Consider the following 26,552-nt stretch of genomic DNA (forward strand, 5'->3'; position numbering starts at 1 on the left):
AATATCTGACTACAGTTCTAAATGTTGTTTAATGGGAGTGAATCTCATGGGGAATGTCCTCAGGATTCTATTTCTATATATATTATGGCAGAGCTATTGTGATGCTGAAGTTAAGATTGTGTCCTGTTCTGTTTTGCACTGAAAGCAGGAGCTCTACACAGAGGGCCTTTGTGCATTTCCACTTAGAGGATTTGGCACCTGTGGTATCAAGCTATGGAACTGCATAAAAAACTTGTTGGGGGGGGTACAGGAGTGCTCTTGTGCTGGTGCTTGTCATTGGCTCCATCTGCACAAGAGAGTGCATGCCATTGCTGCTGAGAGCTAACAGAACTACCTCTCTTATCCATGAGCTTGTTTTTCCTCCAGTGTTCTGTTACAACTGTATTGTTCAGGGAAGTGTAGTTGGGAGCCATTCGACCTCAAGTTACCCTCAAAACTGTCAGGTCCCGAACCCAGCTGGGGCTCAAATATGTGCATCTTGCTCAGCTGTATTTCCCGAAACAGATGCCTCTCAGTTTATTAGTATTAGGATCATATCTGAATTCTTATGTGCAAGGGTTGGCTAGTATAGAAAATAAAAATGTTTATTCTCAAAAGAAAGCATAAAGATTAATTTATGCAAAATTTTGATCGTTATTTCTGAACACTTCAGGAAGTAGAACAATACTGCCTTTTGTCCCAGACGCCAAGAATGTCTTGTCCATCCAAAAGAGGGCCCTGAGCGCAGTGAAGGGTGTGTTTTGGTGGCTCCTGCAATGGAAGAGGGTAAAAAGGACAAGATGGCCCAGGTCTTGAGAGATTTCCAGCCTCCTCAGGACTTCTGGGCTGGGCTTAAGGTCTTGTGAGATTTAGCTTGTGATTTGGAGCCATAATGTCTCGCAGAATTTGTCAGGAGATTTGGAGCCATGATAAGAGCAGTGTGCTCAGTCACTTCCTTTTTGCTGCTTACCAGCGGTGAACCCACCCTCCCTTCCTGTGCTAGGTTGCTGTGGGCTGTGCTAGTTGCCACTGTGGAGCGGAGAAAGAATTTTTCCCCGTATCACCAGATTGGCGGAGGCTGCTTGGGTTTTTTTCGCCCTCCTCACAGCAAAACCTAGGGATTTGGTTTTGGACAACCTGAGGCTGGAATTCTCCCCCTCCCGGCGGTAACAGTTTGGATTTATGTCAGTATCGTGTAGTTGTTGCAACTTTTGTCTAGTGCCCATTGCAGGACCTCACTGATATAAGCTCTTTTTTGAAAAGAGATGCTCTAGGATTTACTTCGGGGAAGTTCTGTGGCCTGTGTTCTACAGGAGGTCAGACTAGATTATCGCAATGGTCCCTTTGGGCCTTGGCGTCTATGAATCTATGACAGACCCTTGGAAAGGAAGGTACTGAACCAGGGAGAGTTTAGACACAGGCTGAGCCTGCTTCCCTTAAAAGACTCAAACTTTGGGTTCCCAAAAGGAATAAAAGACTGTAATTGTACTTGAGAATTAAGAAGCATGCAGACCTTAAAGATATTTGGAACTGAAATTATAATGGGTGTAAAACTCTGTTAACATAAATATGATACTCCTTTGTTTTAAGTATTGCTACGTTGTCCATTTCCCTTCTACTTCGCCCCACTTCCTTAGTTTCTGTGGTGGTGAGATCATCCTGGCCCAATAGTCAATAATAAATTAGTGTCACTGGGGTCCTGTAAAAAAACCACCAGTATGTGATTAGGTAACTATGTGATTATGTAACTAAAAACTGTTTCATAATATATATGCAGAAGGGGGCAGAATTAAAGTTTAACAGGCAACCATGCTGCATGGCCCTGATACTTTTTAATCTATACACCATGGATATGCCAGCGACAGAGTCGAGGAAATTCATGTATGCGGATGATACTGCCCTAGCTGTTCAGCACACAAGCCTCCATACCATCAAGTGCACACTAAGCCAAGATCTTAGCACAGTGACTGATTATTTCCAATGCGGAAAACTTAGACCTAACCTGAAAACTAAGGTGACCACTTTCCGTCTGAACAATAAAATGTCTAATACCAAACTTGATGTGCAGTTCTACGGTAAGAACGTCAGCCATTAGGTTAACCCAAAGTATCTCAGCATTACACTGGACCAGAGTTTGACCTTTCGACAACACTTTGAGAGCACTTGTGATAGGGTCAGGTCTTGTGTTATGTTTATCCGGAAACTGGCCAGAACATCATGGGGCTTCAGTCTATGGACCCTATGAACCTCAACAATTGCCTTGGTGTATTCTGCATCTGAGTACTGAGTGTCAGCTCACAGAGGTCTCATTAAACTCCTTGATACACAACTCAATAACACTATGCACATAGTGTCAGAGATGCTCAGATTGATTCAAGTTGACTGACTCCTGGTCCTGTTGCATATCCAGCCTCCACAGATCAGAAGAGCTGCTGAGACATCTTGCTTTCTCAATCATGTCAATGCAAACATGAGGATCCATTGCATAATGACCTGCAGAACCCAGCAAAGACCAGATGAAAATCCTGCAGTCCTCTTTGGAACTGCATGAAGAGCCTTTCGCTCAACTTCAATGCTGAGGCTCAAGGAAAGAGCCACATGGAACGTTTTGATTGCTCACAGCAAGCAGCTCGTCACTGACCCTGCCGAGGATCCACCAGGTTTTGACTGGTGCAGATTGAATCACATCATGACATCTCTTTGGAAATGTGGACAAACCCTCTTTAAATGGAAAATGAGCCAAATACCTGTATCCAACTGTGGTCACCAGGCACAAACGATGGAGTACATCATATCTGAGGGTTCCCTTCATTCTTCGCTGGGGGCCTGAAGGACATTCACCAGCTCACTGCTGCGGCAATGTGCTAGCTATCAAATCTAGCTGTAAATTTGTAATCATTGCTAGCTACCCAAGCCATACTAAAGAAGAAGACAGGCAACCATAAGTCTGCCTGTTAAGTGCTTGATTATACAACCTGAATAATATTCTTAATGTAGGTTTTTGTAAGTAACTTCCTTGTTTTTAAAAAAAGAAAAAGGTAAAAAATACCATTATATTATGTTCAACTGTAACAACTTTCTCCCATCATGTATTATTGGTCAGGTGTGAGTCCTGAACCTTCAGCACCACAGCACAGACTCTTACCACCTGAGCATCAGGATTTAGGACAAAGCTTTTATCCCAGAAGTGGGCATAGGCTATTGGGGCCACATGCTAGGCTCAGGGTTGGCCAGTGGAAGGCTAACTGAGCTTGTGTGTGCTGTCTCCCTCCATCTCTTCTCCATCCCTGGGAGCTCAAAGGAGCTTCTGCCCGCAGAGGGGTATTGGGGAAGGGCTAATGGTGCCGTTTGCTGGGTCTGGGGAGGAATGGGGCTAATAGGGTTAAACGTGGGGTGGGCCTGATCCAGCTATATCCCCTCTCACTCTGCTCTGGCAGCTCTCGGGCTTTCTCAGTGTAGTGTGCTGATGATGATTAGATTAGAACAATCATGGTCAGTTATTTTGACATGCTGCTAAAATGTTAATTCCTGAGCAACCCACACAAGAGAAGGGAAATAGCAATTTTTAACAATTAATATATTTTGGCCAAACCAGATTGGAATTTCATTGCACGAGTGAAATGCACATCTCTAGCCCCCGGGGCTTTGTCCCCTCCAGTGTTAATACTGAGGCCTGGTCTACATTAGAAAATTAGGTGAGTATAACTATGTTGCTCAGAGGTGTGAAAAATCCACACCCTGGAGCGATCTAGTTAAACTGACCTAACCCACTGTGTAGACAGTACCAGATTGATGGGAGAATTCTCCTGTCAACCTAGCTGCCGCCTCCTGGGGAGGTGGAGTCGTTATGCCGACAAGAGAACCTCTTCCGTCTACATAGGTAGCGCTACACTGAAGCACTACAGTGGTGCAGCTGCTTTTTAAGCGTAGACAGGACCCCAGTAAGAGTCAGACCTCTTCCTTGAGCTTTGTGCATACAGAACGCTGGCTGCTAACTCTCCATCTTGGATACTTTTATATAGGCTTGGAAGAATTAGATTTTCATTGGTAAACGTTGATTTCAGGGCCAGGGCCAGACTTAGGGAAAATGGCACCCTGGGCGAACTTGCTTTTTGGTGCCTCTGGCCCCTATGGGCATGGTGCCCCCCCATTGCCCCTGGCCCCCATGGGCTTCCCAGTCTTCCCACCCTCCCTTCACCCCAAAGGCCTGCTCCCCCTCCTACACCCCCTTCACTCCTAACCCCTGCATCCCCCTCCTGCACCTATGTGGGGAAACAGAGCTGGATGCACGAAGCAGCTGGCATTGCTGCTCGCTCCCACCAGGACTGTTGCTCCTCTGCTCTGCACACCGGGGGGGGAGGTGAGGAGCAACATCATGGCTCTCTGCATCTAGGTCACTTTCCCTGCCTGGGCTGCATAAGGAGAGGGCATGAGAGCAGCAGCTGCTGATGCCTCACAGCACAGCCCAGGTGGGGAAAGTGACCTGGATGCAGGGAGCCCTGGGTGTGTGTGTTGCGGGGGTGAGAGGGGGAGGAACTGCATAAAGGAGACTGTGGAATTAAATTTTTGCATGAAATTGGGGCAGCCAGAAACCCTGACCCAGGCCTGCCACCGAGCCTCCCCCTCCCCTTCCAGCTCGCACCACCCAGTGGTATGAACCTCTGGGGGAGGAGGTGGGGCCGGAGCAGAGCTGCAGCAGCTGAGGGCTCCTCTCTGTCCTGCGCTGGTGGAGAGAAGTGGGGCAGGGGCTGGGCCGGGTGGACAGGAACCAGCACTGCAGCCCCTTGGCCGCAGCATGCAGGTATAGAACTGGGCTGGGCCAGTGCACAGCGCCATCTTTAGCAGGCCGCCCTGGGCAGCCGCCCCGGGCAACCGCCCTGGCCACCCACCCCAAAGGCCGGCTCTGTTGAGGGCATACGCAGACACTGATGGAAAAATATAAATGCTGCTTGAGAACTTATTAGGGTTTGATTTAAGGATATTTTCTTTGTATATGATGTTGACAGTTTGCTTTGTAACAGTTATAAAACGTCAACATTTTGAATCTTATCTACTCTCATTAAATAATTGTCTGACCCTCCCAGAATTTCCCACCACTGCGAAAATTTAAATAGATAAAAATTAAAAAATGCTTAAAAATAAACATTATCAGTCAAAATTATAAAAAAATCAAATTCTGCCAACCCTACTTTTATAGTAGTAGTATTAATATATTGCAACTCTCTTTTCACTTTCTCTGATTGCTGCCCTGTGAACTCTAATATCCTATCCTGTGCCGCCATGCTTGCTTTTACATTACTTCTCAACTGAGGTTAAGATTGTGCTAATTTTAGCTGCTTTAACATTGTAGTGTCATTTTTTCATCCTTGTGACGGACACCACAATGATAGTAAATGCCATCTTAATTTAGTATTCATTACAAATTCAAAATAAAACCAATGTTTAGGCAAAAAGAAAAGATATATTTGCCAGTAGTCCTAATTTGCAGATCTGTTAGCAGTCATGACATGTATAGGAATTCCATGGTTTCAGGGTGTTTCCCAGATTCTCACATTGGAGTCACCAGTCAAGTGTTATCTAATATGGCTTGACAGGGGAATCAGTCAACTAATAATGTTTAGATACTTCTGGCTGAGAAGCAGAGGTGCTCACAAGGGAGATGAGCAGGCAGAGAAATACAGGTTGGTAGTAACACTAGTGGAACTTGATGGGGAAAAATAAAATCCTGTCAGACCGAAAGGTGGGAGAGGGCTTGCCAAGTTGAAGAAAGGGGATTATTTAAGCACAACTGCAACAATGTGGGCAAACGTGTGGAGAAAGTGGAGCAAATAAATAAGATCAGCAGAAAATAAAATTGGAAAAGTGTAACAGAAATAATCTTAAGCAAAAAGTACAATTGCATGAGAACACAGGCAGCTGATGTGGCAACTGCTTACATGTTTTTGTACAAAATAAAGTGATAAGTGGAAAAAAAATCACTCTCCTGTAGCCATCTGGCCCAACCCTGTCATAAAGCTTAAAAGAAGATAGTCTCTGTAATTAACACTGATAGGTTTTTGCTCCTCGGGCTCATCTGCATCACTGATTTGTTTCTTTTCTGTAACCAGCACTAATAAGTTTCATTTCTTACAGAAGGTAACTTCAGAGACATCTTATTCAATATGTTAATTCAGATTTTTTTGGGGAATTAATTGCAATTGATTTTTGCAGAGATTGCTACCAGAGATCAACTACAGATTCATGAAAACTTTATAGACCAATGTCCCACAAGTTATTTACTGCAGAAGTTGGAGAGAAATATAATGATACATGTTATTTGATGAAAAGTACTAGTGATCTTCTCAAAAGACTTAAGTATAGAATCCCATAGTATTCTTGTCAGCAAGTTAAGGAAGTATGGGCTGGATGAATGCACTATAAGGTGGGTAGAAAGCTGGCTAGATTGTCGGGCTCAACGGGTAGTGATCAATGGCTCCATGTCTAGTTGGCAGCCGGTATCAAGTGGAGTGCCCCAAGGGTCGGTCCTGGGGCCGGTTTTATTCAATATCTTCATAAATGATCTGGAGGATGGTGTGGATTGCACTCTCAGCAAATTTGCGGATGATACTAAACTGGGAGGAGTGGTAGATACGCTGGAGGGGAGGGATAGGATACAGAAGGACCTAGACCAATTGGAAGATTGGGCCAAAAGGAATCTGATGAGGTTCAATAAGGATAAGTGCAGGGTCCTGCACTTAGGACGGAAGAACCCAATGCACAGCTACAGACTAGGGACCGAATGGCTAGGCAGCAGTTCTGCGGAAAAGGACCTAGGGGTGACAGTGGATGAGAAGCTTGATATGAGTCAGCAGTGTGCCCTTGTTGCCAAGAAGGCCAATGGCATTTTGGGATGTATAAGTAGGGGCATAGCGAGCAGATCGAGGGACGTGATCGTTCCCCTCTATTCGACATTGGTGAGGCCTCATCTGGAGTACTGTGTCCAGTTTTGGGCCCCACACTTCAAGAAGGATGTGGATAAATTGGAGAGAGTCCAGCGAAGGGCAACGAAAATGATTAGGGGACTGGAACACATGACTTATGAGGAGAGGCTGAGGGAGCTGGGATTGTTTAGCCTGCAGAAGAGAAGAATGAGGGGGGATTTGATAGCTGCTTTCAACTACCTGAAAGGGGGTTCCAAAGAGGATGGCTCTAGACTGTTCTCAATGGTAGCAGATGACAGAACGAGGAGTAATGGTCTCAAGTTGCAGTGGGGGAGGTTTAGATTGGATATTAGGAAAAACTTTTTCACTAAGAGGGTGGTGAAACACTGGAATGAGTTACCTAGGGAGGTGGTAGAATCTCCTTCCTTAGAGGTTTTTAAGGTCAGGCTTGACAAAGCCCTGGCTGGGATGATTTAACTGGGAATTGGTCCTGCTTTGAGCAGGGGGTTGGACTAGATGACCTTCTGGGGTCCCTTCCAACCCTGATATTCTATGATTCTGTGATTCTATATTTTGCAAACCACTTTGTCAAGAAAAGTCTAATATGGAGTAGAATGAGGATGATACTTGTAAGTGCAGGGAGGAACTGCTTTTTGGTGTCTGATATCACAGTAACTATAAGGAAACAGTAGAGCTTGAAAGTTTTTTGGGGGGGTGAAGTGGAGAGGACTCTCAGTTTATTTATCTATTTGGGGTGGCTGGGGAGGAGCTTTTAAAATTAAGGATTAACAGATCACCTCTGTTGTAAAAACACTGATCCAGAAATAGTAATGGGTGATTGCAGTTTGACTTTTGGAATGTCTTATGCATAGATTTCCTGCTGTTGTTAGAAAGTGAAGTAACTATTTTTTCTTTTTTGCAAATAATATTTAGCTTTTCCAGAAGCTGTGTAATACTGTTTTTAAATGGTTGGCTTTTAATAGCACAATCAGTTTTTAATATGGAAGCTATGAGCCTCCTAACTTTAGACAGCTTTCAAGTTCTCAGCTTTCCAATGTATCAACTAATTGTGTTATTAAAAAATCTAATTTAAAAAGTAATATTCTGAGCAACTAGAAAAGCTGTGTCTAAGAAATTGTTTGGACCATGTTCATTTGAGTTATCTGTTACAATGTTATTTTACCAGATTGTTGTTGTTATCAGCAGGAAGTTAGTGTTCCAGTCACCATTCATTTTTAGAGCAGCAAGTACAGTTGAAAAAAAATTTCAGTGTTAAAAAGAGAAAGTTATTAACAAGCAGATCTTTAATCATCTCTTCTACCTCCTTCAAGGTAACTGACAAACTGATACTTATAGATTGTTTTTCTTCTTTTAAAGCACTTTTTGTAAACTTTAGCTTTTGATTTAGCCACAACATCAGAGGGAGTCTGTGAAAGCCAGTAAAGAGCCTGGGGAAGGCTAGTGAAGCAGTTTCTCCCATACTATCTGTTTTGCAAAATGCAAACTTTTAACATGTATTTTTCCTAGCTCTTCTGATTGTAAAGATAATCTTCTGAAAGTGAACAGATGCAGTGTTGTCTTATTGAATCTACAAGTACTCTGAAACAATAACTCTGAGCTGCAAACAGACCATTCATTTTAATGGAAAATAAATTCTGAAGGCTGAAGATGAACATTTCAGTAGAGGCATTGCTAAAAGTTTGTTTCCCTTTTTTTTCTGGTCCTTATGACTCTTTGTCAGCTGTCCCCAAGACTTTTATTGGGGGGGTGGAGAGCAGAAAGATGGCACTATGCCACGTCTATCTCCCCACTAGGTGCGCTAAGGAGAGCTTGGGTGCACCTCAGGATCTAGCTCAGGGGTGGCCAACCTGAGCCTGAAAAGGAGCCAGAGTTTACCAATGTACATTGCCAAAGAGCCACAATAATACATCAGCAGCCCTCCATCAGCTCCCCTGCTTCCAGCGCCTCCCACCCACTGGCAGCCCCACCGATCAGCACCTCCCTCTTTCTTCCCACACCTCCCGATCAGCTGTTTCATGGTGTGCAGGAGGCTCTGGTGGGAAGCAGGGAGGAGCAAGGGCACGGCAGGCTCAGGGGAGGGGGAAGGAGGGGGTGGAGTAGGGGCAGGGCCTGTGGCAGAGCCAGAGATTGAGCAGTGAGCACCCCCCGGCACATTGGAAAGTTGGTGCCTGCAGCTCCAGCCCCGGAGTCAGTGCCTGTACAAGGAGCCGTATATTAACTTCTGAAGAGCCTCATGTGGCTCTGGAGCCACAGGTTGGCCACCCCTCATCTAGCTCATTATGTTATCTACAGATTTTGACACCACACTTAGTGAAGGTTCTACTATTCAGAAGCTCCCCCACTCGGAAAAGAAAGAAAATAAAATCAAAATATTGTAAATTTTCCTTCATCCCTATTCTGTGAGCATCACTTGTCACTGTTAAATTAATAGACTATATTTTCCAAATAAAGGATCCAGGAAAGGGGCGTCTCCTCCAGGGTTCTAGAATGTGGACATTTTTCACTCTCCAGCAATAGATTCCAAAAGGATTTCATTGAACAACCCAGCAGTCAATACACAGCACTGAAGGGCATGTTTGGAATGTCCTTAATTAACAACGTGTACAGTTAAGCCTGGTTATAGGGCACAACTTAGAACTTTAACAGAATAATGCCACTTCTTGCTGCTCACTCTTGTTCAGGTGATTAATAAATATACTAAATTATACCTGACTTACTGTGGCTCTCTACTATTCCAGGATTGACTGAAACTTTTTAAAAGACAGCAATAACATTGGCTACCATGGAGTTTTCAACACAGAAGTGGATTTTAATGATTACATGTTTTTGTTAGCAGCTCAGCTACTTAAGGAGATGGTTTAAGTTTATTTTGATCTGTCTGACCATTTGCATTGCATTTAACTGTTCTGAATGTAATATTGCATTGCTAAAGTGTGTAGTACGTTAGTATACTGTAATTCTTTTACGAGTGTTTAACTGTAATATCATGCTGTTGAAGCAGTGTTTCCTGTGTTTTTGTAAGTCTTTAACAGATGGCATTCTCCATTTTTCTCTACAGGCAAGCATGCTGAAGACATATTTGGTGAGTTGTTTAATGAGGCCAACAACTTCTACATCAGAGCAAATTCTCTTCAAGACAGAATTGATCGCCTTGCTGTCAAAGTTACCCAGCTGGATTCAACAGTGGAAGAGGGTAGGTAATTGCATAAAAGCACTGAACCAGAAGTGATGTTGACAAGGTCACAGTAATTAATTACACAACAATCACTGCTTTTCCTTTGGAATAATGCTGAGCTGATAGTTCATCATGTTTACTAGGAGGGCTAGCTGGAAAAAATCAGATTAGGTTAATTGGAGAAAAATATTTTGAACCTCTTAGCTCTCTTCATATTTGATTTAAAATTTTAGTTTTTGAGGTCTTTGTGATACAGTCCTTGCCTTTCGGGACAGGAGACATAGCTCTTACACTCATGATCTAGGTCATCTTAATAAATCAGAAGTTATTTAATTTAGTCATCAGTGAAAATGTTCCTAATCGTAAAACCATTAAAAGGTTTAGGGCACTTGGCCCTCTCATTTTAAAAGGGGGGAGTTGCAAGTTAAAGTTGACATTCATTACCAATATGTCTCTAGTATGACTGGCTCTAATCAATGCTGTTATAATGCTCTTTCCCTAAAGAAAATGGAGATTTATGTATTATCAGCTAGCTAATGTGATACAAAGTTTGAATCACCAGATACTGCACATCCTTGGATCAACACCAAAGTTACAGCATCACTTGTTTATATATATAATTATTAATGTGGTCATTCATTTTATAATGTGCATTAAAAACTTGAGGAAGGCCCATACTCTATTTGAAACCACAAATTGCTTTAAATAATTTTAAAAACATATTCCTATGTCCTACCTTAACAAAAAAAAAAAAAAAAGCTGAAATGTGCAAGCTTGCTTGCAAGTTCAATTTCCTAACATTGAAAAGCTTGGTTTTTTTTAAATGATACAATTCAAAGGCTCTGTATAATTTGATGCTGGATTTTTCTAGAATCGTAATGCCAACTGTGAAGTATAAAAATGGATCTCTTTGAAGAAGCTGCTGACTTTAATGATTAAAAATATTAGGGCTATATTAGGATATATGTTTCACTTGTACACGAGACATTGCATTCTGGTACAAAGGATACCTTCAAGCTGAATTAAAGGAACTCGCACACTGTGGATATGCAATTGTAATCACATGCTTCCTTTCAGGAATTGTACTGTTCCTCATATGTTGCAACTGGATTTGCCAGAAGAATCTAGTGTGAAATATAAATCAGTCTTTTGTGAGTCTTCAGTGAGGGTATCACTGAGGCAGACCATGTGTGAGGCAGCCTAGTCAGGGTAAGCCCTAGGTGTTTTGCTTCCTAACAGCCAAGGAAAACACAAGAATTTGGCCCCTCTCTTCCCAGATGCGTTAAATTGCTCGCCTCTAATGCCGGCACTGAATGTAGTCAACTGGAGCCCATCAAGCTGGCAGGACAAACTGCCAACTCCTCATTCAGGCCACAAACTACATGAGAGTTTGAAGCAGCTGCTGAACAAGCTCCCTTTACTGGAAGAGTATGGCAACGTAATATGAATGTCTTATCAATATCTCCCTGTAAATTAAAGTTCCCTTAATTTGGGATGGCTGTTTTGCCTTCTCTATGTAAAGAGTTGCTTATCTCAGTCCAGTTGCTAGTTAACAGATACCTGCTTTGCAAAATACCAGAATTGACATTAACACTTTTTGGCCATCTCAGGAGAGGGGTCAAGAACTAAGTAGTCTGAGAAACTGAGCTATCTTTAGGTGCTCCTGCATCTTAGGTTTGAGGCACCAATCATTGTTATGGTAAAATGTGAGGAAATTAACACTACTCATGTGTATACTGAACCTGTTCTTTGATAAATTGGAGGACCTCAATCTTCAAATCTTTCAATCTGGTACATTTCAGGAGCACTAAATTCACTTAACTAGTTTTAAATTTTTTAAAAAAACATCTGCCCATTTATTCCATTATGGATAGTTTCTGGTCAGCCTATGAAGCTGTAAAGAGACACTCAGAGTAGCTTTTGTTTCGATGTTCATGTCTCACTAGATCTGAGGGTCACGGGAGACTCCACTCAAAAGTACTTTCCATAGTTACCCCAACGCTGCTAATGACCTTTCAAATTAATGAGCCACACACAAACTATTTTAATGTTGTTTTAATCTCAATAAGGAATTTCATTGACTCTTTGGCTCTGGAAATTGGAATTTTTGCAGTAAAGATGATTGGTACCAGAGGTTAATCTAGAATTCTGACTGCCTAAAATTCAATTCAGTAAAATCAGTTATTAATCAGACACAATTTTGAAAGCACCATAATACTTCCAATCAGTTTAATATCACTAGAAAAAAGTTTTTTAGGAAGATTTCATCCTAATGTCGTTGTTGGAAACACCACAGTGAATGGGATAGGTAATTGCTAAGGATATTTTCAAAATCTCCTAAATCCCATTGACTTTCAGTGGGGCTTAGGCTCCTGAATCATCTATATGTTTGAAAACTTTTACTCCTAAACTAGGATGTAACGATTCAAGACTGTATGATTGAAAAAGCTGCCTTTAATTCTGATCATATCATTTTACATTCAATTAGGTTAAAAAAGAAGTGAGTGTCAAAAACAAATGTTTGTGTGCCCACATGTGCTAGCCAAGTGAAAGAGGGACTTGAAGTTTCATTTTTGTTCCTAAATCCTCCATCTGCTTAGAGGCTACTAAAGAAACTAGGTAGTCATGGAGTGAGAGGCTAAATATTGCTCAAAAATGAGGTGGGAGATGGAGCAAAGGTTAGGATTAAGTGGTCAATTCTTATCATGGCAAAGGGTTAGCAGCAAGGTGCCTCAAGATTTTATATTAGGCTCCATGTTATTTAGTATATTTGTGATCTGGAAAAGGAGGGGAATGAATAGTGAGGTAACAAAACTTGCAAATGATGTAGTTATGTAAATTAGGACCAGAGTGGATTGAGAGGAATTCAGAGTGATCTAAACAAGCTAGGTGAATGGGCAACATGATGGCAAATGAAATTAAATGTAAATAAATGCAAAGCAGTACACACTGGAGGAAAAAAATCTAAACTCACACACTTACATTTTTCTAAATTAACTATATCAACTCAAGAATTGGACCTGGGTAAGTCTGAATTTTGAGCTGGGGATGTGATTCCCAGCTTGAGGAGACATACTTGTACTAGCTTTCATGGAGCAAGTGTGCTAATAATAGAATATAGCCATAGCCGCATGAGCCGCCTTGAGTACGTATCCAGTTTCTCTGATGGGCATGCACTCTGGGTGGCTAGCCCCTCCTGCTGTTCATACTGCTGCAGATCCTTCATATAAATCAGTCGTGCAGCCTTATCTAGGATCTTGTGATCATCACTGGTCAGCCCATCTAAAAGTAGATATTGCAGAACTTAGGGTGGTTCAGAGGAATGGTCAAGGGCATGGAAAAACGCTCATATGGAGAAAGCGTGAAAAGACTGGGGTTATTCTCCTTAGAGACAAATAAGGGGAGACATGATTGGAGTATATTTAATGAACGATATGGAGAATATTGATTGAGAACAGCTGTCTCATTCACAAGGACAAGCCAATCTCTAACTATTAGAGATCAGGGTGAGATTAAATGCAAGGTGCTTACACCTTCTGAGGCATCTGGTGACACTGTTGGAGATAGGATGTGTACTAAATTGATCTTTGGTCCGATTCAGTATGGTAATTCCTATGTTCTCACGTGATGCATTGACAATATTTACTATACAAATTAAATATATAAATATTACTTCAGTTTTGCTACTACATATGAGTACTGAAAAGTTTGTTGAAATATTTTCAAATAAAAATCTCTTTAATGTTGTAAAAATGAGATCTCAATTTTGGTCTGTAGTAATATTAGAAAATATGCACAATTAAATATCTTCTTTTCCTCTCTAATAGTATCGTTACAGGATATCAACATGAAAAAAGCATTTAAAAGTTCGACAATACAGGACCAGCAAGTTGTTTCAAAGAACAGCATTCCTAATCCAGTGGCTGACATCTACAATCAGAGTGACAAACCACCTCCATTGAATATTCTTACACCATATAGGTATGGATAAAGTCAGTGTCTAAATTCTTGTACTGTGCTATTCATCTCGTTTAATTCTAGATACATTCTTAGCAGTATGGAGGAGAATGGGTAGGTAACTATACAGTACAGATGCATTTCGGAACACAGGGTTTGAGGTGTATCCCCAGGTTTTATGAGGTAATAGTTTGAGTCACCCCTTTGCACATTGCAAGATGATATAATGTTAACAAACTGAATAAACATAAATAATGCAAGGCTCAGTCAGACTGAACAGTAACAATTTATTTCTAGGGGGTTAATATTTTTCGTATTTGAAAAGTAAACCATATTATTAGTTTCATAGATTGGCTTTCTGTGAATCTGGAAAATGGCTCATTGGATATAATGTAACATAATTTGGTTTTGCAGTGCTTTGTATATGGAAGGAGCTGTAGAAATTATTATATTAAAGATACTCAGTCTGAGCACAGGACTGTGAGGCAGACACACCCAATTATTAAACCTCATTCTTACACTGATTTCCTCTATAGCTTTAGATAAGTCACTTAATCTCAATTTTAATTTATCCATGTGCAAAGGAGTGTTGTAAGTTATTGCCATGCCAGATGACTTTCAACTAATGAATGTGGTTCCATAAATACCTAGATAGAGATCAGCAGCCCCTCCTGGGTGCAGTGGAAAAGGGACACTGTCTGCATACCTGTCGAGTGCATATAGTTCCTTCTCTCAAAAAATTAACATCTGAAAGTGAACCTAAGAAGTGGAGATGGGTACTTTTTTAGTGGACATATAATATGATGAGTTTTGTGGATTGTACTGAATGGACAACTGGATTTTCATACAGTAAAATAAATGTAAACTGTCATACGGTTGTGGTGAATAATTGTACTCCATTTCTGCACTGTGGTTGAAATCATCCCATTTCAGAATAATGTAAATCTGAACCTGATTGGTAACAGGAAATTGAGGTTGTCATTGAGTATATAAATACTGTAAAGAAAAGGAAGAATATAGTAATTACCATTTTATTCTGTTTATCTTGAGTTTTGGGTGCTGCTGCTGTTTGTTTTCATTTCCTGACTTTTTCCTGGCAAATAGACAGGTACAGTAAGCAGGACTTCATTCTCTGTTTCCATTAGATTTATAATAGTCTGTTTAAAGACTCTCATTTTTCAGTCTTTTTCTAAGTATTCTGGGTAATACGTTATCATTTCTTTCCCTAAAATGTCTTGGGTATTAGATTGCTTAAATATGAGTGATTGTTAAATATAACTAATGCTTATAACAGGATGCCGTGATTTCTGATTGTACAATATTTTTGCAAAAAGTACACACTTCTGCTTCGGTAACTTACCTGAAAAAGCTCTATATAAATAATATATATATCAGCGTGATTGCAGCGTATTTTTAGTATCATTACCTTGAAGGTATAATTGTAGATCATTTTAATTGCTGAATATTTAAAAATTAAATTAAAATTTTATTAAACCAGTGCTCATAAATAGCTGAATAATGAAGTATTTTGCATATCTGTTTGTGCTGCATAATTATACCTGGGTGACAGTGTATAGCAGTGTAACTGAGAGATTTTGCTTTAGTGTACTCATTGACCTTAAAGCCAGAAACGCAGGCCACAGAACTTCATCCATCCACTCCTGTAATAAATCCATAACAACTGTCTGAGTTACTCAAGTCCTCAAATCATGATTCAAAGACTTCTTCTAATTCTGTTAGATATATTTTAGTGTAGTTCATTTACATAGATGACATTGCTCTGGAGATCTTTCATAGATGTTGAACTAAAATTATGTGCAATGTACTTTATTTGGCTTACTACAGTTAAACAATAGAAAGGGACCAAGCTTAAACCAACAAATCTCAAAGCTGAGCCTCTTGTGTTTTAAATGACATATTATTGACATTTGCTAAGCTTTTCTTCCATTGTGTTTACAGAGATGATAAGAAAGATGGTTTGAAGTTCTATACTGATCCCTCCTATTTTTTTGATCTTTGGAAAGAAAAAATGTTACAAGATACAGAAGATAAACGAAAAGAGAAGAGGAGACAAAAGGTAAATAGCCATATAATAAATATGTGTAGAATATATATACAGAATTTATGCATGTGCACTTATCCAGGCTGAGTTGTGCTTAGCTTATGTACATGTCTAAAGTCTGTTGCTACTTAGATATGACTGAAATAGTAGGTTTCGTATTAGAATTTTGATTACAGTTTATTTCTTTTTACTTTAAGAGGTTTGGAAATGGAATGAAACAGAACTGTAGTTTCCTTTAAATCCTTACTATTATCTGCTTTTTAGTATACAGGAAATCAGCCATCTTTGCCTCATTGGGAAGCGTATATGCCTTGGTAGGAATAAAGTTTGAGTTGTAATGTTTTTTATAACGTTTCTTTACCTTTATATTCATTATTAGGGGTTCTTTATCCAGCTACCCCACATCCACAGGAAAACACAAATTTCAGATAATTACCCTGTTGTTTCTTTATATTCTTTAATTGTGACTCTTCTTTTCTACTTCTATTGGAAGACTTGGTGAGTAAGGTAGCACAGATATTTCATGGATCAGCAACTAGAGTGGATGTGTATTAGGAATGATACTCCTTGCTGCTCCTCAAAGCCAAAAAAAAAAAAATTAAAGTTCTTCATAGAGAAGAATCTTCCAAATTTTTACTAGTGTGTTCAGGTATTTGACTAGCAGGGGTTAGAGGCATGTGCATCATCTATAGTGAGGATGTACACATATATATATTTTTAAAGTGTTTGTTTTTAGCTTGCATGGGATGAAGAGTTTAGTGGATGCTTATTCATGTTGCCACTTTGCTGCTGATTGGTTTGAGGAAGCTCTGTAAGGGCCATAAGGTTCTTCATGCAGTCCCAAGAAAGGAGAGTGAGAAGAAAAGGTAGATGAATCAGCAGTTGCCTATCTTATCCAACAAGATGTCCTCCTGGATACCAGGGAAGGGGCCTAATTGGTCTAAAGGATTCCGGAAGAAAAGAGCTCCAAGTAAGAACTATCAGACTGCTGATTTGGAGAGTTGCATGTTAAAACTTAGAATGCACATATGTCATTTGCCTCTAAATCAAAGTGAAGAGTCACCATAGTGAAACTTCACTCCTCCAAATTCATAAAGTGAAATTCACTCCTTCTGACCCCAGTGGATTCTCAGCATCATAAATCACATAGAACATTCACCAGGTCTGTTAACACTAACGTAAAATGGAACTACTGTTTCCGTTGCTGCTCATAGAGCCTACAAGGAACCCTGCCATCAGAAGGGAGGTGGAATGCACGCCGGCCAAGAATAAAAATAGACTGAACTGGAAGGGTTGGTCAGTAGGCTCACTCACCTGAAGACTGTTAGCCACAAGGAATTGTCCCAGTAGTCAGTAGGGAATTCTACCGTGCATTGGGAGAGAACACAGGTCTTCATTGCAACTGTGTAGAGCCAGACAGCTCTGGGTGGAAGTTACTGTGCATTAAAAGTAGGGCTATCAATTAATTGCAGTTAACTCACGTGATTGATTCAAAACAATTAATTGTGATTACAAAAATTAATTGTGATTACTCACAATTTTAATCGCATTGTTAAACAGTAGAATACCAATTAAAATTTATTAAATATTTTTGGATGTTTTCTACATTTTCAAATATATTGATTTTAATTACAACACAATACAAAGTGTACAATGCCAACTTTATATTCTTCTTCTTCTTACAAATATTTGCACTGTAAAAATGATAAAAGAAATAGTATTTTTAATTCACCTCATACAAGTATTGTAGTGCAATCTCTTTATTATGGAAGTGCAATCTCTTTATTATGAAATGTAGTTTTTTTGTTACATAACAGCGCTCAAAAACAAAACAATGTAAAACTTTCGAGCCAACAATTCCACTCAGTCTTACTTCTTGTTAAGTCAATCTCTAAGAGAAACAACTTTGTTTACATTTATGGGAGGTATGCTTTCCACGTCTTATTTACGATGTCACTTGAAAGTGAGAACAGGCATTCACATGGCACTTTTGTAGCCAGTATTGCAAGGTATTTACATGCCAGATATGCTAAACATTCGTATGCCCCTTCATGCTTCGGCCACCATTCCAGAGGTCAGGCTTATATGATGATGACACTCGTTAAAAAAAATAATGCATTAAATAATTTGTGACTGAACTCCTTGGGGGAGAATTGTATGTCTCCTCTGTTTTATCTGCATTCTGCCATATATTTCATGTTATAGCAGTCTTGGATGATGATCCTGCACATGTTCTTAATATCAACACTTCCACTGCAGATTCAACAAAACACAAAGAAGGTACTAATGTGAGATTTCGAAAGATAGCTACAGCACTCGACCCAAGGTTTAAGACTCTGAAGTGCCTTCCAAAATCTGAGAGGGTCAAGGTGTGGAATAGCTTTTAGAAGTCTTAAAAGAGCAACACTCCTTTGTGGAAACTACAGAACCCGAACCACCAAAAAAAAAAATCAGCCTTCTGCTGGTGGCATCTGACTCAGATGATGAAAATAAACATGCGTTGGGCCACGCTGCTCTGGATCATTATCGAGCAGAACTCATCATCAGCATGGATGCATGTCCTCTGGAATGGTGGTTGAAGCACCAAGGGACATATGAATCTTTAGTGCATCTGGCATGTAAATATCTTTCGATGCCGGCTACAACAGTTCCATGTGAATGCCTGTTCTCACTTTCAGGTGACATTGTAAACAAGAAGTGTGCAGCATTATCTCCTGCAAATGTAAACAAACTTGTCTGTCTTTGTGGTTGGCTGAACAAGAAGTAGGACTGAGTGGACTTGTAGGCTCTAAAGTTTTCCATAGTTTTGTTTTTGAATGAAGTTAGTTTTTTGTACATAATTCTACATTTGTAAGTTCAACTTTCACAAAGAGATTGCACTATAGTACTTGTATGAGGTGAATTGAAAAATACTATTTCTTTTGTTTTTTACAGTGTAAATATTTGTAATAAAAAATAAATATGAAGTGAGCTCTGTACACTTTGTATTCTGTCTTGTAATTGAAATCAGCATATTTGAAAATGTAGAAAACATCAAAAAATATTTAAATAAATGTTATTCTATTATTATTTAACCGTGCAATTAATTGCAATTAATTTTTTAATCACTTGGCAGCCCTGATTAAAAGTGCCATGATGCATAAGAAGGCTACAAGAATTTGTGGAAGGCCCAATTCATCTGAGGTAGAAAAGCACCCCCAAATCCTGCTTTGCCTCCAGCATTTATAATAGTGTTAAATACAAAAAAAGTGTTTTTAATTTATAAGTCGCACTCATAGGTTTGCTGTGTGAAAGGGGTCACCAATACAAAAGTTTGAGAAACACTGTCCTAGACCCTTAGAATGTTGTTGGAAAGAAGATGACAAGATTTTGTTCTGTTAGTTGAAGAATTGCATTTTGTGTCTTGAATTCCACTAAAGGAATATTTCTTAAATTTGTTACTTATATCCCTTTTAATATATGATTTCCTTTCAGGTCTCAGTGGTTTACACACCATATGTATTTAAGACAAATTATCCATCCCTATTGAATACCCATGCACTTTAAGAATGATGCTGTCTTCTTTAACTTGCTGATCAAAAATAGACCCTATGTGGACTAAAAAAAAAAATGTAATTCAGATTGAATGTTTTTTGTTTATCTTAAATACTGGACGTTGAATAAAAACAAAGTTCAGGAATATTGAGATCTCTGTTACAAATCTTATTAACGTAGCACTTGCAGTTTTTACAGACAGCATGAGCATACTTAACTACTTCACAGAATGGCAACTTTTTAGATGTATTTGAGTATATTTAGTCAAGCGGCAATGACAATCATTTGTAATGGAGTTGATTTTGATTCGTTTATATTTTTATAGCTGAAATTCCACATAGAATTCAGTACATGAGAATTCCACAAATGACTTGTATCTTATCAGAGTAAAAGCTCTACAAGTCTTCTAAATGAGAACTTTGTGTAGTCTGCTAAAAACCAGACATTCAAGTAGAATGCTAATTTAGGGTCTAATCCTGTGAGGTTCTTTGTCTCAACTTCCGTTACAATCAATGATAGATAAAAGGTGATCATCACTCACAGATTCAGGTTTTCAGAGCATCTGTGGGGCAGTTGCCTTAAAAGGTTGAGGTATTGGCCATAGGAAGTTCTTGAGACCTATTATCCATTGTTAACCCTATTTTTACAGGATTAGGAAACTCATGGAGGCATATATGAAAATTTAATATGATGGTTCTTTCAAATGACAGTGTTCGCTCTGAACAAAAGTGTAATTTTTTAAAACCCTGTGTGCATTTAAAAGCTACTATACGGTCTCCTGTTCTGCATTGTTATGCTTTGCACACAAAGTAGGGTAATGAGTTTAGTGTACTTGAATTTGTCAAAGTTTTTGCTTTACTGTTTTTAAACCTACAATCAAAAATGTGAATCAAGAGAATTTTGATGAGTGGTCATTAACAGGTTTTTGAGGAAAAAATTATGCAATCTTTTCCCCCCCACTTTCTAGTTTTTCCTCTGTATTCCCCCTGAAGAATACCTTACCTCATTTTAACTAATAATTTTAAGACTATAAGGTGTTTAAGTGATTTTCTACAATTGTATTTAAGAAGTCAAGTCAGTGATCTCTGATGTGATGATATGCTGTCAATTGGTAAACTCAAGTTAATAAATTAACTATTGGTGAACTTTTTTAATTTCTTCAAAGTACTGTAGATACATGCTGGAACTATTTCCTTATATCACCCTTATCACTTCATTGCAGATGCTTTTTGTGCATAATTTTTGCTAACCTTTTTAATGCAAGTGTTATGCTGAAGCTAATTATTTACGGTCTCTAACAATACTTTGCCATGTTTGTTGAAGTACTTATTTTCAGAAAGTCAGACTATACACTCCTTCCCTATCTTTAATTTATAGCACCTACTTGTTTACATGGTTTCTACTACATTTTTCGAGCCCTGCAAATCCACGGAAATCTGCTTTATATTCACGGACCATTTTTGCAGATCAGATTCGTATACAAATGTTGTATCCACTCGGCTCTGTACATTTTATTTAAAGAGAGAGACACACACCACTCTAATCACAGTTCTCTTTGAAAGTGGTAATATCCTCTAGAGTTCTGCATTCATCACCCCATGTACCCATCACCAGAGCTGCAGTGGAATTATTTGCCCGACATTTGCACCCTAATAAAAAGAAATGTCACTACTGATATTGGATAAAAATAAAACTACCCTATATGCAGATGTAATTCTCATAGATATTAAGATCAGAAGGGACCATTATGATCATCTAGTCTGACCTCCTGCACAATGCAGGCCACAGAATCTCACCCACCCACTCCTGGAATAAACCTCTCACCTATGTCTGAGCTATTGAAGTCCTCAAATCATGGTTTAAAGACTTCAAGGTGCAGAGAATCCTCCAGCAAGTGACCCGTGCCCCATGCTACAGAGGAAGGCAAAAAAGCCCTCAGGGCCTCTTCCAGTCAACCCTGGAGGAAAATTCCTTCCCGACCCCAAATATGGCAGTCAGCTGAACCCTGAGCATGTGGGCAAGATTCATCAGCCGGATACCCAGGAAAGAATTCTTTGTAGTAACTCAGATCCCACCCATCTAACATCCCTTCACAGGCCATTGGGCCTATTTACCATGAATAGTTAAAGATCAATTAATTGCCAAAATCATGTTATCCCATCATACCATCTCCTCCATAAACGTATCGAGTTTAATCTTGAAGCCAGATAGGTCTTTTGCCCCCACTGCTTCCCTTGGAAGGCTGTTCCAGAACTTCACTCCTCTGATGGTTAGAAACCTTCATCTAATTTCAAGTCTAAACTTCTCAATGACCAGTTTATATCCATTTGTTCTTGTGTCCACATTGGTACTGAGCTTAAATAATTCCTCTCCCTCTCCAGTATTTATTCCTCCGATATATTTATAGAGAGCAATCATATCTCCCCTCAGCCTTCTTTTGGTTAGGCTAAACAAGCCAAGCTCCTTGAGTCTCCTTTCATGAGACAGGTTTTCCATTCCTCGGATCGTCCTAGTAGCCCTTCTCTGTACCTGTCCCAGTTTGAATTCATCCTTCTTAAACATGGGAGACCAGAACTGCACACAGTATTCCAGATTAGGTTTTACCAGTGCCTTGTATAACGGTACTAACACCTCCTTATCTCTACTAGAAATACCTCGCCTGATGCATCCCAAGACCGCATTTGCTTTTTTCACGGCCATATCACATTTGCGGCTCATAGTCCTCCTGTGGTCAACCAGTACTCCAAGGGCCTTCTCTTCCTCTGTTACTTCTAATTGATGCGTCCCCATTTTATAATGATAATTCTTGTTATTAATCCCGAACTGCATGACCTTACACTTCTCACTATTAAATTTCATCCTATTACTGTTACTCCAGTTTACAAGGTCGTGCAGATCCTCCTGTATGATATACTGGTCCTTCTCTAAATTGGCAATACCTCCCAGCTTTGTATCATCTGCAAACTTTGTTAGCACACTCCCACTTTTTGTGCCGAGGTCAGTAATAAAAAGATTAAATAAGATTGTTCCCAAAACCGATCCCTGAGGAACTCCACTGGTAACCTCCTTCCAACCTGACAGTTCACTTTTCAGTATGACCTGCTGTAGTCTCCCCTTTAACCAATTCCTTATCCACCTTTCAGTTTTCATATTGATCCCCATCTTTTCCAATTTAAATAATAATTCTCCATGTGGCACCATATCAAATGCCTTACTGAAATCTAGGTAAATTAGATCCACTGCGTTTCCTGTGTTTAAAAAATCTGTTACCTTCTCAAAGAAGGAGATCAGGTTGGTTTGGCACGATCTACCTTTTGTAAAACCATGTTGTATTTTGTCCCATTTACCATTGACCTCAATGTCCTTAACTACTTTCTCCTTCAAAATTTTTTCCAAGACTGTGCATACTACAGAAGTTAAACTAACAGGTCTGTAGTTACCCGGATCACTTTTTTCCCCTTTCTTAAAAATAGGAACTATGTTAGCAATTCTCCGGTCATACGGTACAACCCTTGAGTTTACAGATTCATTAAAAATTCTTGCTAATGGGCTTGCAATTTTATGTGCCAGTTCCTTTAATATTCTTGGATGAAGATTATCTGGGCCCCCCCCCGATTTAGTCCCATTAAGCTGTTCGAGTTTCGCTTCTACCTCAGGGTAATATCTACCTCCATATCTACCTCATTCCCATTTATCATGCTACCATTATCCCTAAGATCCTCATTAGCCTCATTAAAGACTGAGGCAAAGTATTTGTTTAAATATTGGGCCATGCCTAGATTATCCTTAAGATGCACTCCATCCTCAGTGTTTAGCGGTCCCACTTCTTCTTTCTTTGTTTTCTTCTTATTTATATGGCTATAGAACCTTTTACTATTGGCTTTAAATCCCTTTGCAAGGTCCAACTCTACTTGACTTTTAGCCTTTCTCACTTTATCCCTACATGTTCTGACCTCAGTAAGGTAGCTTTCCTTGCTGATCCCTCCCATCTTCCACTCCCTGTATGCTTTCTGCTTTTTCTTAATCACCTCTCTGAGATGCTTGCTCATCCAGCTTGGTCTACAACTCCTGTCTATGAATTTTTTCCCCTTTCTTGGAATGCAGGCTTCCGTTAGCTTCTGCAGTTTTGACTTGAAGTAATCCCAGGTCTCCTTTGCATTTAGATCCATAAATTCTTCAGTCCAATCCACTCCCCTAACTAATTTCCTTAATTTTTGAAAGTCAGCCTTTTTGAAATAAAAAAAATCCTGTTTTGTAACAAATCTTCCCAATCCTTTTGAATGAAATTTAAATGTTTTGGAGAAATCCCTAGATTTAAAGTGAACCAGGAAATCAAGAAAGTTAGAGGTAAATGTTATCCAAGTCTAGATTCCAGTGCTCATTCAATAAAGGTACAAATCATAAATAATCTGTAACAACTACACAACCTAAACTTGACCCTTTAATAAATCTGTTTTTTTAATTTCTAAGTTTTTTTTAAATGTATTCATCATCTTGGCTGGGCAGGATAGCTACCACTGGGGTTGTGGATGTTTGTGAAAGCACTAAAACAGCACCTGAAAGAGAGGAAGAAAGAAAGAATTCACTGAAAGTACTTGGAGTTTTACACCAAAATCTCAAGTATATGAAACAGTCTGATAGCTTCATGATAAAATAAATTACTGAACTGAATACTGATGTGTTGCAAATATGATTAATGTGACTCATTTCCTATAAGATAATGTGAAATGAGAGTGAGGAGAGAGTGGGAGGAATTTTGTTCTTTTTCTTATTTGTTAATTCAGACATGAAAGGATAAACGAGTTACAAAAAGAAATTTCAAATCGTGGCATGTAATCGTAGCTGGAAAGAGTTACCGCTTTTCCATATTTCTTTCAAAATTCTAGGTGCTTTATAGGCATACAAAACCATTGGTGTTTGTATGCAATTCATTCTGATTATGTTTTACACATATATCTGTATTATTTGTAGGTCTAAGAAGCATTATCAGATACATTTCAGAATTGTCGAATACGTCATTACCATGTATCGTGAGGAAAGATTTAAAAAATATATTTTTTAACAATGGCAATTATTCTGTGTTTACTGGGAGGGGGAATAGGTGAAGATCATTACTTACTTTTGTAGAAAATTTTAATTTATGTCAAAGAAACAGTAATAGCACAGTAATGAATAACATTCTCTTCTGTCAGGTCCATATATAAGGAGATATTTAACTCTTTCATTGTTATTGTTACTGCAGAGGAATTTTATGTAGTCTTGGCTTTATCTGTAATTCTAGTCTTATTTCTATGCACGCTAACTGCATTTTAACCTGCTCTTTTCCTTTCCTTTTTTCTCTCTTTTGCATGCTTGCTTTCTCTCCTTTGAACATTAGGAGCAAAAGCGTATAGATGGCACAACCCGTGAGGTGAAAAAGGTTAGAAAAGCCAGGAACAGGCGCCAGGAGTGGAATATGATGGCATATGACAAAGAGCTTAGACCTGACAACAGGTTGTCTCAAAATGTGTACCATGGAGCATCTTCAGAGGGATCACTGTCCCCAGATACTAGGTCTGTTTACAACAAGCCCTTTGCTATATCACAGTTATATGTTCTGAGATTCTGAGTAGCTTTAGATTGAGAATGTAGCAGTTAGTATAGAAAAGACACCAGAAACATTTTAAACTTGTTCTCAAAAATGCTTTTAAAGTACTATGAAATTTAAGAAATATGTACTAATTGCTTTAAATTTCTGTACATCTACTCCTTATGTTTTTGTTATCTGAACTTCAGCATTGTATTTAACTCGTGTGATGGTGTTTGCTTCATATTTTATTTTTGCATTTTGAACAGATATAATTGAAAAAGATTTAGATCTATATATATAATTGTTAGTTTTTGTCTCTTCCTTCATTTCAACCTTGATACATTTTATTGCTACTGACAGTACATGTTGTTTTTTCTGTGCAAGATGACTGTTAATCATTTCAGGATCTAGTCATCTGCGAGATCTTCAAGTGTTTTTCTATTTAAGTGAGAAATATTTTAAATACCTGGTGATGTATATAATTTTGCCTTTAGTTGGATGCTGTAATTGGGGAACAGTTCTTTATTGTCATTCTGCTTTTTTACAAAAGCAAGCTACAAAACCAGCTGCATCGTTATTGCTTAAAACAAGTCACTTTAAACAAAAATCTCCTCTCAGGTGCACACAACAGAGCTCATCTTCAGTATTCTGCTCCCATCGTGTGTATGAAACTCCCTTTGAGCTCACTGGGAGATCTTTATGCAAAGGGAGAGCCAGACATCTGAGGCTGTTCCTCAAGTGGGTCTAGGCAGAGAGTTTTTCCCTAAACGGTTTTTCTGTGTGTCGAATTTAATTGATAGGCAGAAGAAACATAGGAAATAATTGGAATCTAGTGAAAAGCCAAACTATTTCACAATTCCAGTAAGTGTGTAGGTTGTTTACTTGCTGTGGCCATTAGGCAACAGCCACTGGGTAGGAGTGGGATTCATGTTTTCATTTCATTGGATAGTTGTGATTAATGAAGGGGAATCTGCTCAGAACTTTGTTTTTTCAATGTTGAATATTTTTTGTGTGCTGTAGACTTCTGCCAGATGATGTTGACTCTTTGGAAACCAGACAGAGTTTTTGTTGTTTCTTCCCTTTCCATCAGTGTTAAGTTTCAAGAGTTTGTGTTCAGACGTTGTCCCTTGTCTATATTTTTTTTACCAGCAGTTTATTTTAGTTTACCATAATTTCTACAGCCAAAATGTGTCCTGCTAATCACTCAAATTTTTCTTTTTATACAAAGTTCTTTTAAGTTAGTATTTTCAAAATGTTGATCTGAATCTTGCTTGAATTTAGTGCCAGATAAAAGAATTTTGGTGGCTTGTGCACTATGGCAATGGCGGGGCTCCC

At 39.1% G+C, this 26,552-nt stretch overlaps 1 protein-coding gene across 3 annotated transcripts in view; it reads left to right on the forward strand.

Moving 5' to 3' along the window:
* Positions 1–26,552, forward strand: part of WASF3 (WASP family member 3) — a 142,526-nt gene that overhangs the window by 106,874 nt on the left and 9,100 nt on the right. For 2 of the 3 annotated variants that reach the window (XM_084610211.1, XM_084610212.1), the window contains 4 exons: positions 9,979–10,113; positions 13,923–14,076; positions 16,012–16,129; positions 25,026–25,201. In XM_084610211.1, coding sequence (XP_084466337.1) covers positions 9,979–10,113; positions 13,923–14,076; positions 16,012–16,129; positions 25,026–25,201 — 583 coding nt within the window. The remainder of the gene's footprint in view (positions 1–9,978; positions 10,114–13,922; positions 14,077–16,011; positions 16,130–25,025; positions 25,202–26,552) is intronic. The other variant, XM_084610213.1, reaches the window with a different exon arrangement.

The sequence above is a fragment of the Lepidochelys olivacea genome, assembly GCF_965140295.1.
Source record: "Lepidochelys olivacea isolate rLepOli2 genome assembly, chromosome: 1".
NCBI classification, from domain to species: Eukaryota; Metazoa; Chordata; order Testudines; family Cheloniidae; genus Lepidochelys; species Lepidochelys olivacea.